At 38.8% G+C, this 13,935-nt stretch overlaps 1 protein-coding gene across 1 annotated transcript; it reads left to right on the forward strand.

Annotated features, from left to right (window-relative positions):
• The first annotated feature begins 10,457 nt into the window (after positions 1-10,457).
• Positions 10,458-11,471, forward strand: LOC140235940 (uncharacterized). The gene is made up of 2 exons (XM_072315932.1): positions 10,458-10,483; positions 10,820-11,471. Exons 1-2 carry the CDS (start codon positions 10,458-10,460, stop codon positions 11,469-11,471), a joined length of 678 nt encoding a protein of 225 aa, XP_072172033.1.
• Positions 11,472-13,935: the final 2,464 nt, after the last annotated feature.

Genomic DNA, 13,935 nt, shown 5'->3' on the forward strand with positions numbered 1-13,935 from the left:
TGAGAAACACATGCATGCAGGGCCCCAAAATAACTAAATTCAGGACTTCTTTTTAAATTGAATGCAGTTATTTGGAACATGGTTGCCTATTCACGAATTTGAATGACCGACGAGATTCCGTCGCCAGCTTGACATGAATTTGAATGCTCATTGATGAAATGCGTGCTCATCTCTTAAATTCGAATGCTCCGATAGTGAATTTGAATGTTCCGATAGTGAATTTGGATGCTCCGATAGTGAATTTGAATGCTCCGAGAGTGAATTTGAATGCTCAGATAGTGAATTCGAATGACCATATTTTGAATTTGATTGCTGATTCAGTGCTGCGAGCGTGGAATGCGTGAAATCGAATGCTCGGAATAGGAATTTGAATGACAAAAGTATGAAATTGACCGGGAAAACCTACTAATAATGGCAGGGCCCTCTGGTAGAGCAGTGGCAACACTGAAGAGGCTACCCTGGGCAAATAAGACCTTTTTTTTTTCTTATCATTATAATTATCATTATCATTATTATGTGCTATATATGAATATCTATGTTTTTTATCTACGTTTGATTATCGTGTGTTGCTGTGCACATTTGCTGGGCGAATTTGGACTAACGGCGGACGAATGAGAAACGAATGCAGAGTGACCAAAACTTTCAATCAGCGGATGCTAAGCGAACACAGAGCGGATTGTCATTTCGTTCGTCATCCGCTCAAGATTTTGGACATGTCTGCGAATCTCTGCGAACAACGAACGTCAAGCGGGTCACGAACGACGAGCAGCGGATGTGAGCGTATGTCCAAATTTTCGGATCCGCTGGGCATTCGTTGGCTCGATCCGCTCTAGTGTGACGGGGGCTTAAAGGACAAGTTCACCTTCATAAACATAAGGATTGAGAGAATGTAGCAATATTAGTAGAACACATCATTGAAAATTTGAGGAAAATTGGACAATCCGTTCAAAAGTTATGAATTTTTGAAGTTTTTGTGCAGTAACCGCTGGATGAGAAGACTACTGCAGTGTGTGAATAACTTAGATGTCACATGCGTACAACAATATAAGGAAAATATAAAGAGAATTTCACAAAATTTCATCTTTTGCAAAAAGTACACATTCCCCCGACTCGTTACCGACAAATGTTATGAGTAATATTATTCCCCCTGCCTTTAGAAAGAGTCAAGTCAAGTGCTCTTTTATTATGAGAAAAAAAGTGAAAATATGTTGAATTTTCTTTACATTTTCTTTATACTGTTGTACGCATATGACTAACAAGCTGTAGTAGTCTCCTCATCCAGCGGTTCCAACACAAAAATTTTAAAAATTCATAACTTTTGCATCGATTGTCCAATTTTCCTCAAACTTTCACTGATGTGTTCTACTAAATTGTTGCATTCTCTCAATCCTTATGTTTATGAAGGTGAACTTGTCCTTTAAGCAATTTGGGGCTACTGACTGGGGCCCCGTGCAGGATAAAATAGCTGGCTTTGGTGTTTTGGATATCTCTGATGGGTACTACTTCCATTGCAAAAGAATAGCCGTGACTCTTTTCAGCTGAATGAAACTAATGTGTGTTTGTGTGTGTGTGTGTGTGGGGGGGGGGGGGGAGCTCCTTTGGGGCTACTGTCCGGGGCCCCGTACGGGATAACATAGCTGGCTTTGGTGTTCTTGGTATCTCTGATGGGAACTCCTTCCATTGCAAATGAAATTAGCCGTGACTCTTCTCAGCTGCACGAATGAAATCAATGTTTGTGTGTGTTTGTACGTACGACCTATGGGGGTGGGGCACTTTGGGGCTACTGTCTGGGGCCCCGTACAGGATAAAATAGCTGGTATTGGTGTTTAGGATATCTCTGATGGGAACTACTTCAATTGTAAAAGAAATTAGCCGTTACTCTTTTCAACTGAATAAAATCAATGTTTGTGTGTGTTTGTACGTAGCCTTATGGGGGGTGGGGCCCTTTGGGGCTACTGTCTGGGGCCCCGTACAGGATAAAATAGCTGGCATTGGTGTTTTGGATATCTCTGATGGGAACTACTTCCATTGCAAAAGAAATTAGCCGTGACCCTTTTCAGCTGAATAACACCATATTTGTGGGGCCCTTTGGGGCTACTGTCTGGGGCCCCGTACAGGATAAAATAGCTGGCATTGCTGTTTTCATGATAAGTACACCCAAAGGAACAATATCCACCACCTTTTGTCCGTGACCCCCTTCGGCTGAATAAATCCATTTTTCGGGGTCCCTTTTTGTGGTCCCTAGGCTTACGGTACAGGATGTGACTTGCCAGCAATTCATTTTATTAACCCTTGGACACATCCTTATATGATGAGACCATTAAAAAGTGTGACCCTTTTCAGCTGAATAAATCTTCTGGGCCCCCGGTCTATAACATGAGTGGAAAATCATTGCCACCAGATATCATTATTGGTGTGAAAAAATGCATTTTATGTCAAAATGCATGGAAACAAAAGTTCCACTTTAGTGATTTGCAATTACTTTTACACAAATAATCAAACAATCACTCATGATTCTGAACATTTAAGCATGGGTTATTGCATATTTCTCAATTCAATTCAATTCAATAGTTTATTTATTTTCATCATCACAAAGAAAAGAAAAGAAAAAGTTGACATAATCCAAAGTGATACATGTTTTTTTCATTTCTCTTACACTCGTCCGATAAAGGATTTTTTCAATACAATATAAAGTATATTAAACACGAATGATGTCGTAAAAAAGAAACAATGCACTTTGTCATGGCAACAAAAATAGGAAATAATCACAATGATGGAAAACAGTGTTCCACTAAAAAAGCCAAGCTTGTAAGACGTGGAACGCTGGAACAAAACAACAACAGCACCAATTTGTTATACCAATAAGACATATTCGTTTTAAATTCTTCTATATACTATTGTACATTTTACTCATTGATATAATGATGTTGATACTATGAACAATACTTACTAGGATTTTAGGATGCAAACGTATAAACTATATAACATATCACATTTGTGGCACAGACACTATGGGGCCAGGTGTGCCAGGAAAATTGAACGGAAAGGAAGATATGCAATCGGCCACAAAAAAACATAACGACGACAACAACAACAATAATAACACAATACACAGAAATAACAGAATTTGAGGAAATGCACTCAGACAGATACTGGACAACGAAGAACGAGGAAAAAGGAGCAGGGAAGAATAGAGAAGGAAAAGGAGAGGGATGGAAAAGGTCTGTGGACACACTACAAAATCTCAAAGAAAAGTGAAACATGACGGGTTTTTTCATTGAACAGAATTAACTGGTATATTTAGAAAACAAATATTTTTTGAGTTTATACTTAAATGTAATTAACTTCACAGATTCTTTTAGATCATTATCTAAGCTATTCCAAAATCTGGGTCCGGTATAAACTAATGTGTTTTGAGTGTGTACAGTTCCAACTAAGGGAAGATGAAATTCTTTAGATTGTCTAGTGGGATAATTATGTACGTGGCTGTTACGGTGAAATAAAGAATGAAATATTTTGGGTAGATGATTGCAGTTGTAATTAAACATAAATTGACCAAGTTGAAACAAATACAACTCTTTTATTTTCAGAATGTTGTGCTCAAGGAAAAGCTTGTCAGTATGTGCTCGGATATGAAGATTAAAAACGATTCTGAGCGCCATCTTTTGCAGAAGAAAAAGTTTATCTAACAATGTCGAATATGTATTCCCCCAAGCAAGAATTCCGTAATTCAAGTACGGCAATACCAAACTTGAATAAAGCGTAATCAAAGCCGAAGAAGGAAGATAATATTTCAATCTATTCGTTATGCCTATGTTACGTGCAATTACTTTACAAATATTGTTTATGTGACACTTCCATGATAACTTATTATCAACACAAACACCTAAGAGTTTAATAGACGAAACCTCTTCTAGAGGAGTAGTGTCAAATATAGCATTACCTGGTAATCTATCTAAAGAATTACCGAAAAACGTATACTTTGTCTTCTCAATATTCAGTGACAATTTATTTGCATATATCCATTGTGAGACATTCTTCAATTCATCATTCACTGTACTAATCAAAGTATTAGGGTCAGGGTGGGAATAAAAAAGATTGGAATCATCCGCGAATAATATGAAAGAGAGTTTATCTGAAGATCTATAAAAATCATTAATGTAAACTATAAATAACAGTGGGCCTGACAAACTTCCTTACGGAACACCACATTCTATTTTCTTCATAGAAGAATCAAAACTGTTCACATGTACATATTGAAATTTGTCAGATAAATAACTCGTAAACTATTGCAAGGCTTTTCCGCGAATACCATAATGGGATAACTTAGAAAGAAGTATACCGTGATTAATCGTATCAAAAGCCTTTGAAAAGTCCAGGAAGATGCCTATTGTATGCGAAGATGTATCAAGTGCATGTGTAATCTTTTCCACAAAGGTAAGTAAAGCGTGGGTGGTGTTGTGATTTTCTCTGAATCCAAATTGAAAATTCGTAAATATATTACTCACATTGAAAAATTTTACAGTTCGGATATATACTATTCTTTCCAAAATTTTAGAAATTGAAGTTAATAACGATATTGGTCTGTAATTATGGACATCATTTTTTCTCCCCTTTCTTATATATAGGTATAACTTTGGCAGTCTTCATTTGACTTGGTACAAGCCCAGTACTAAGTGATAAATTTCATGGTACCGATACATCTTTTAATTATACAGCATTTTTGTTATTCAAACACTGCGAGATTTGTATGCAGTCTGGTTTGTGCGATATCTATGTGGTTCATTAGTTTATTACTCATCTATTTTTTTGTACTGGTGTAATTTTTGTTGGTCAAGACAAACATATCCGTTCTCCGTGTAAAATTATATGCCTATGAACTCGGGAACCTACAGTTTTACAAGCTTTAAAGCTTTTATGTAGGCCCCATCATATTTCTTATACTTACTAGTGACATTTTCATACGATGTGACCATGTACATTTGTGTCAAGTACATTTTCTTTTTCTTTTTCTTCTACAATCAAAAGACATGATTGTATATATTTTGTACTCTTGTTTTGTTGTCAATAATTTTGTAATGTCATCATTGAGAAAATGGAAATATGAAATAAATTTGAACTGAACTGAACTAAATTAATAATGTATACTAAAGGATCTATTATTTGAAGAATTATATTTTTCAACAAATAATTATCGATTCCATCACAACCTGGGCTTTTCCCTTCTTTCAAATTATGAATAATATCAATAACTTCTTCATTATACGTAGGGTCCAAAAATATAGTTTTACGATTAGGTATATCTAAAGAAATCATAAAACACTCTATTAGATGAAGGGATACTTTGTGATAAATTTTTTCCCAATCGATGCAAAAAAAAAAAACATTACAAATTTCGGCCATACCAGCAGGTACATTGCTTGAGGTATTACCGCATCGTACTTCTGAAATACTAGATACATCATTAGATGTATTCATAACATCTTTTATTGTTTTCCAAGTATTCTTAATATCATTTTTATATTTCATTATCTGGTTGACATACAATTTTCTCTGTTGTAAACGCAATAAATTAGTAAACGTGTTTTTATAAGTCACATATTTTTGTCTGTTTTTATCCGTAGGGTTACTCCTGTATTTGTAAACCAAATTATTTTTTCTATTAATCGACCTTAAAAGTGATTGGGTTATCCACGGGAGTCTTGAAGTTCTTTTTAAGAACTTTTCCTTGTGCAAAAGGAAATATGTTCATCAATTTTAGAAGTGATAGTTTTCATAAAATAATCATAACACAAATCAAGATCGGTATTGTTGTACACAAAAAAAAAAAAAACCAATCAATATCTTTTAAACTATTTTGCAAATTAATAAGATTATTGGCCGTAATCTTACGACGTATCCGATAATCATTTTGCCTAGGAGATAACTTAATTGGCACTTGTGTAAAGATTGGATAATGATCAGAGATGTCAGATAAAACAATACCAGACTCGGGAATTGGGAGAATATTACAAAAAATATTATCAATCAAAGTGGCAGATCGGTCAGTAAACATGAAACACATACAAGAAACACACACATGAAGCATAGACATGAGACACACACAAGACACGAGAAACAACAAGGACGCAGACAAGACATAGCCGATGATATCAAATTGGGCACACACGTCCGTGGCCTGCGTCTGCTCTGCCAATACAAAACGAGGCATAAACAATAATATCAGCATGGATTTAACAACGGACTGCATTTGAGTGAGTGAGCTCCCTTGATATTCAAAAAATATAATTTTCATACGAGATGTATTCACGTGCATAATTCAAACTATCAATATGAATTTTTATAGGTCATTTGGGGATCAGGAGAGAAGGAGAGAGACGAAGGGAGACACGTATAGAACTTTGATGTTTACTGTATACACCTACACTGTAGTTTTCTGATATTAACAGTAAGTGCCTATTGGCCATAATAAAACAATAAGTGTCATATCTTCACAAGTCATGGTAGACAAACTACGATGTAGAAATCAATTCTAAATATTTGTTCGCTGGGAATGTCATGAAGGAGAAAATGGAAAAGAAATCAGAGAAGAACAAAGAAAAAACAAATAACAAATACAGAACATCTCATAAGAGAGTTTAGACAATAAGCGTATAACTGATTGATACTATCAGCTTTCCCGGATATCACCTCATCGTAAGCTTTCTTTAACCCCATCCCTACCATTACAACACATCAATTATAGTTAAATTGAAGAGAATGAAACAAATTATCTGTTTAACGTAATAGAAGATTATTCCATATATACATAAGTGTTTATTTTTTATATTCATTTCAAGTTTGCAGAGAGAATGAGAACGAGATGAGATCAGTGAAACAAAAAATGGTATTGACTTTTTTGCTCAATCATTGATGATCATAAGCAGCGTCCGCAGGATTGGGACGTCCCACTCGCCAAAGTCACGAAGGGGGGGGGGGGGGAAACAAGCAACAAAAACAAAAACGACACCATAGCGGGAAGCGCACCCACCAGGGAGGTGCACCTATCGTACAGAGCTCACAACGGGTCGAGTGCACAGAATACTAATACATTGTGCTATGTTTTAGCTAAAATTCAGTTGAAATACAAAGATCACTGTATGCCCCATGGACTCCATACAGTATAGGAGCACAGCCGCCACAGTGGCATTGCCACTACTCCTCTTATACCCATCAGCAACCCCCAGCACGAGGCGAACACACCATCACAGAAAACCACGTACGGGGGGGGGGGGGGGCGGGGGAAGCTGAAAAGGGATATTTTTTGTTTGTTAAATAAATTGAAAAATGAAAGTGAAGATGAAAACAAGGCAGCTGTGGCTTGAGAAGGAATGGGTATAACGTTAGTCGTGACCTGGATGAACCATACAGGCTACGCATTGAAATGAGGCCCTGAGGTGTCAACTCTTTTCTTGAATTGAATTGTACATGAAAAGAATGTTACAGCAACCAGCGTTATCAGACTGCCGGGAACCATGCAGTACATCACACCTGCTAAGTAAAGTATTTCAAAGTATAAGCGTGAGGGGATACAGAGACTTTCAAAATAAAAAAATAAAAAACCACACGCACACACAAAATAAAACAGCAATTTAACTTACAGATTCAGATCCTTAGATACTAAAAAATTGAGACAACTGTTCATATCAGTGCAGGTGCAAATGAGAGGGCATGCTGCTCGTAAGCAACATGCCAAACCTGTGGCCAGTCACCCCTCAAAATCTTTTATAGGCGCATTTGACACAGACTATTATTCAGATTGAGAGACGGAATTCAGCATGCATATAGTTGATGTCATATCGGGCAAGGCCCAGGTAAAACGTACCCATCCAGCCCATGAACGACTATATCGCAGGACAGGCATTACATTAGCAAAGATAAAATATTTTGGGTAATTATACTGAGGCTCGCCAAAATCTATTATGGAATTACAGAGCCTTATACAAAGCGAATCATAGATGGGGTTCCAATAAACTACTTGAAACGCAACTCCAAATACTTATCACACCAAAATCATATTAATAGATTGGGTCACAAAACGATACTGAACGTTTTAGTGACGTCATGAATGATCACTATCGTTTGCAGGGATAGTCAAATATGGGATAACCAGCGATTATTGGCTTGAGTGTAGCGTGAAAGAAAGAAGAAAAAAGCCCTCTGGTAATACAAAACCAGTAAAAAATTTACCAAAAGCAGGGTTGCATAATCATTCTCAAATGTTTGAACTATCAGAAACACTCGATAGATGTGTTTTGATAGATGTCTTGTTGAGGTCTTAAATAACAGTTGCATGTATTTTGCTTTTCGTTAAAACTTCTAGATTTTTCTTCTTGTGGACTGCACTACTCAGTATTTGGTTCTATGGTTCTATGGGCCCACTAAAGTGGCATGCACTGGGTATAATTCATTTGACCCATTCATTGTAAAAGAATGTTACAGCAACCAACATAATAAGACTGCCGGGAACCATGCAGTACACTACACCTGCTCAGCAACAATTTCAAAGTATTAGCGTGAGGGAATACAGTGTCTTTCACAATGAAAAAAAAAACAAAAAAAAAACAAAACAAAAACAAAATCATTAATCTGACTTAGAGACTCAGATTCTTAGATACTAAAAAATTGGGACAACAGTTCATATCCGTGCAGGTGTAAATGAGAGGGCATGCTGCTCGTAAACATCATTCTAAACCTGTGGCCAGTCACCCCTCAAAATCTTTTATAGACGCATTTGACACAGACTATTATTCAGATTGAGAGACGGAATTCAGCATGCATATAGTTGATGTCATATCGGGCAAGGCCCAGGTAAAACGTACCCATCCAGCCCATGAACGACTATATCGCAGGACAGGCATTACATTAGCAAAGATAGAATATTGTGGGTAATTATACTGAGGCTCGCCAAAATCTATTATGGAATTACAGAGCCTTATACAAAGCGAATCATAGATGGGATTCGAATAAACTAAATGAAACGCAACTCCAAATACTATCTCTATCTCTTTCTTTTCATGAGCATATAGTGAAGTATTTGATAATTGATATGTCCACAACCCGCAATGACCAGCCGCCATCTCCTCCTCAAGCTGTTAACTAAAGTTTGTACTTGGCGCCGCTCAATGTTGGTCTATATGCTCTCTGCAAGATGCGCTGAAATTCTTGCAGTGAAGTGTCATCTTTCAACTTCTTGCTCACTTTCCACTTAATGATATCCCAAAGATTCTCCACTGGATTACAGTCAGGGGATCTTGTAGGCCACTCCATACGTTCGATGCCATTTCCCTCAGCAAACTGATCTACAACTTGCGGGCATGATGCAAAATGCCCACAGGCACATTAATGTGATCAACCTGAATTGGAATTACAAATCACATGGCTTCTACCAATATTTTCATATTGAGAAGGCCTATTGTTCAAAAAGTATGCATAACATCTGTTTAATAGGGAAGCACATTGTACCTGAAGAAATTCCTGAGAATTACACAATTTAAAAAGGTCATTTGCTAACTTACATAGGAAATGTGTACAATATGCTTCATATAGCCGAAAGTGCAACTTTTTCCCCATGCATTTTGACATAAAATGCGTTTTTTACACCAATAATGATATCTGGTGGCAATGATATGCCATTCATGTTATGAGTAATGAAATTTCCTATCCATTTCAGTTTGAGTTATGAAAATCCGTAAAATACTTTTGGAGATATATCAAAAAATGTTAGGGGAACTTACTTTTTTGTTGAGTGTGGTGTGTGTGTGTGTGTGTGTGTGTGTGTGTGTGTGTAAACATAATATCATATCATATCATATCGCAAACATTCGTCTACACTGAAATGAGATATGTGGTTTTATTTTTTTTTTCTCTTGAGGCATTTTTTTTTTCGTTCACGTCCAAGATAAACGCCTTTAATTTCACAAGTTCATTACTGATGCTCCAATAAATAAACAAAATTATGTTGTATGTCCGTTAAATGAAATCATGATATCTTTTAAAGACTGGAGAAGGATCCATCAAAGAAGTAAAGCTTGTAGAATAGCCACGATTACACACTGGCAAATGATCAAGAAAACAAGGGCGGACAGATTGTTCTTATCCTCTTTTATTTGTTATTAATTAATTAATTAATTAATTAATTAATTAATTAATTTTGGGAGGGGGGGGGGGGGCAGGAAGAGAAAAAATCGTTAAATAAATGATCGGTATCAATGTCGATCCCCGAAGCGTGACAGAACTGCACCCTAAAAGCTACAGGTGTAAAAACACATATTTGACGTCGTTGATACGTTGGAGGTGCTCTTCAATTAAGTTACAATGTCTAGCTCGATAGGATGACGAAATTGCACCCACCAGTATGTTATTTCCCTTCCATGGAACGCTCTGTACAGGTATACATACTTGTACTTGACATGTAGATGGCGATGTTCACCCTGTCGGTCTCGTGAGCCTTCTTTGCGTAGTGTCGGTCTCGTGGGGTTTCATTGTAGCTACCTGTAATGTGAATTACAGTTCTGAAAAAAAAAAAAACACACACACACACACATCATTATTGCTACATAGTGAAATAGATCAAATCTGCATATTTCTCCAGTAAAATAGCAAACAAAAACTGGCGTTCTTCTTTTTCTTTACAGCGCGTATCTTACGTCATTTCCCTGTTTTACTTTATGTTATACAATGTATTATTTTAAGAAGACTTTGCCGTTTTAAGTATGTCACCTCATAAACCTTAACACTTAGTACATATTCATTCTTTTTTCCATAAACACTGTCACAGATATGCGTACACCAAAAGAACGCTGGAGGGAGTTAAAGAAAAGAACGTCTTCGTGAAGGACTTGGGCATTGGTATTAGAGATGACAAGCTTCGAGAATACATCCCGTCAGGTTATCAACACGCCTTTCTCATCCGGCATCCGTTTCTTACATTTCTCTCCCTACGCAAAGCGAATTTCAGGCAGCTCCGATGTGTCGGTACTATCAGCTCAGAAGAAAGCGATCATACGTTTGATTGTCGAGATTACCCGGAACTAGGGGAGCCGTGGGAGTACTACCCGAGACTACATGCTCTCTGGACCTACGTGAGGGAGAGCATTGATCCTAACCCGATCGTTATCGATTCTTCCGACCTTCTTGCCAAGCCTGTCCCCATGATGACCACATTCTGCGAGAAGGTTGGACTACCTTACACCGAGTCTGTCGTAAACTGGCAGGATGGGGCAGCGACTGGGACCTCGTGGAAGCAGCCTGGCAACTTCGTTGCGAACGACATTTACTCCTCAACGGCGTATTCAAGTACACGGCTGTTGGCTCCGGCAGAACCTTTATCACGTGACCACCTCCCTCCTGATGTCATAGCCTTGTCTGATGACGCCATGCAATACTATCAGGACATGTATGATCACCGCCTCATGATTACTGCAACTTAAGATGGAGCCCAGAAACTGGCGTTTACGGCCTCATACGGCCTCAATATTTCTTATACTGAATTCGACATGTATTAAGGCAAAATTTCGAAATAATCCGAAGTGTTTTTGGTGAAGTCAGCTCCATTACTTTGCTAAACGGTTTGGGAGATGGGTAATTGTGGCCAGGTTTAAGGCCGTGTCACACCTTTCCGGGGTAAGCCTTGCGTGCGACTTGCGGAGAACAATTTTTACTACCCGGAGTTGTCCCCGCAGATGACCCGCACATGCCAGTACCTATCACGTATCTCACCCGTAGTCGCCCGGAGGCGGGCACGGAAATTTTTTACCCGCACTCATGTTTAGGCCCTGTCACACCTTTCCGGGCTAGCTACGCGTGCCTGTTGCGTGTGGGATTTTCCAGCATACCGGACAAAGATTTTGACGAGTCTGTGCATGTGTCTTACTTGCTGGACGCGTTCTACTTAAGTTCTACTGCGGGTATACTGTGTGACCAGTGTGCCAGGCGTGTTAGGGCTGACAACTCAGTTAAGGAATTCCGCTGAAGGAATGGCAGAAGTCCCACAGAATGTCATTATCTTGGCCGCATACGGGGACTGCAAAGTACCTTCGTGGGAGTTGCCTACGAGATGCTGCCACTAAGGGCTTCCTCCTGGCGTTCTGTGTGGATCTCTGCGGGCAATTCCCGCGGCTGACTCGGAAAAATGTTGGTCATGCTCAAAAATTTAGCTGCGGATAAATCGGACTTGCGCGCGCACCTCCGGGCAAAAGGGCGGGATACGCACTAGGTACTGTCAGGTGCGGACCAATTGCAGAGAGCTCCGGATAGCAACGTTTCCCCGAAAGTCAAACACTGCTGCAGCATAACGTGAATACGTGAGTACGTGAATATGTAATTCCATACATAATTCTAGCTCTAGAAAGTATATCTAATTAATTTGCTGTATTTGTCACACGCGAGGTTATAAATTGAACTTAATAATAAGAATAATAATTGACAGTGCTTATATAGCGCATAACACATAGTGATAATGTCCCTATGCACTCAAAAAATGAAAAGATTGTAACTTGTGCAGTTTTCCCCTAGCCACCTCTCTTTTTTTTTTTCTTCCCTTTTCTCTACGTTTGTGTTTGTTACACTGTAGGTGGGAATGTGTATGCCTACATTTACATAACCTAACTTGAGTAGGTATGAGAACTGAACTAATTAACGCTAGGCCAGGGGCGGCCGCACAGAAACGTTGTTAGCGCTGATGCCCCAGTCACACAATGATTTACGATGGGTTACGTCAGCCGCGGAAAGATACGGATGAGTGGACGCAGGGGGAAGGGGGACGCAGCGTGGACGCAGGCATCCGCAGGGACGTATGCAGACGTAACTGCCCGTAACTCATCCGTAAAGAAACGCAAAATGACGGCGCCAAAGCCTGCGAAATTTTGAAATGTTCAAAATTTCGCAGAGGGACTCCACGGATACAGACTTACGCAAGTAACCGTAACTAAACGTAAACATCCGTAACTGAACGTAACTACCCGTAGCTTGGACGCAGACCATCCGCAAAAAAAAAAATACCTCCCGTTCGTTCGCGTTCATTTACGTCCACCGTAAGTATCCGAAATTAACCGCAAGTTAACGTATCACAACACTTTCGTCCGCTTACGACTATTTGCGGACAGTTACGGATGCTGCGGACGATTACGTCCTTCGACGTTTTTCCGTTTTCCATTCACATGGGAACACAGAGACTGATGGGAAGCCACACAATTCGTGTTGCCAAGCTGCAGCGCATTTACCTGAAGCAATGCTACACACAGTCGGAGCGGTGGAGAGGCAGAACCGCATGGTCAAATCATGAAAGTTCTTCCACAAATGGTCATTTTAGGTGGCACCGGTTGACAATTGATGCTGAACTTTTTTTTTTCTTGCACTCTTTGAATGTATATTTTTTTGAAAAGGCAATATTTGGGGTAGGGGATGGAGTGACAGCATTTTATTCACTTTTCTGGCAGGGGAAGGAGTGGGACAGCGATAAACTATGTAAATTGAGAACGAATTTAGTATTTCTCTATAGTCTTACCCACTTTACGCTCCATGGAATGTGTATTACATTTTTTTTTTATATTGTACTTGGGTGTGGGAAGGGTGTTTGAAAGTCCCAATGTCTTCTTTTTCTGGAAATTTAATAAGCATTGCTTTATTAAAACAATCTAAAAAAAGACAAACTAACCATAACCCAGTAAGCCATGAATATCGCTGCACAACGACAACGTAACTACAGTTCGTCTATTCCATGACTGTAAGTAATATTTTCTTACTCGAATGTTTGGTTGGTAAGATGTGTAGATGCCCAACTTCAGCTGAGTCACCTTTTCATACTCCCTATCCCTTCCCTTCCACCTGCATGTATCACTGCATGTATGACTGCATGCTATCCCTTATATTCCCTCTGCTTTAAAGGTAGGGGAT

Source organism: Diadema setosum, chromosome 12 (assembly GCF_964275005.1).
Source record: "Diadema setosum chromosome 12, eeDiaSeto1, whole genome shotgun sequence".
NCBI lineage: Eukaryota > Metazoa > Echinodermata > Echinoidea > Diadematoida > Diadematidae > Diadema > Diadema setosum.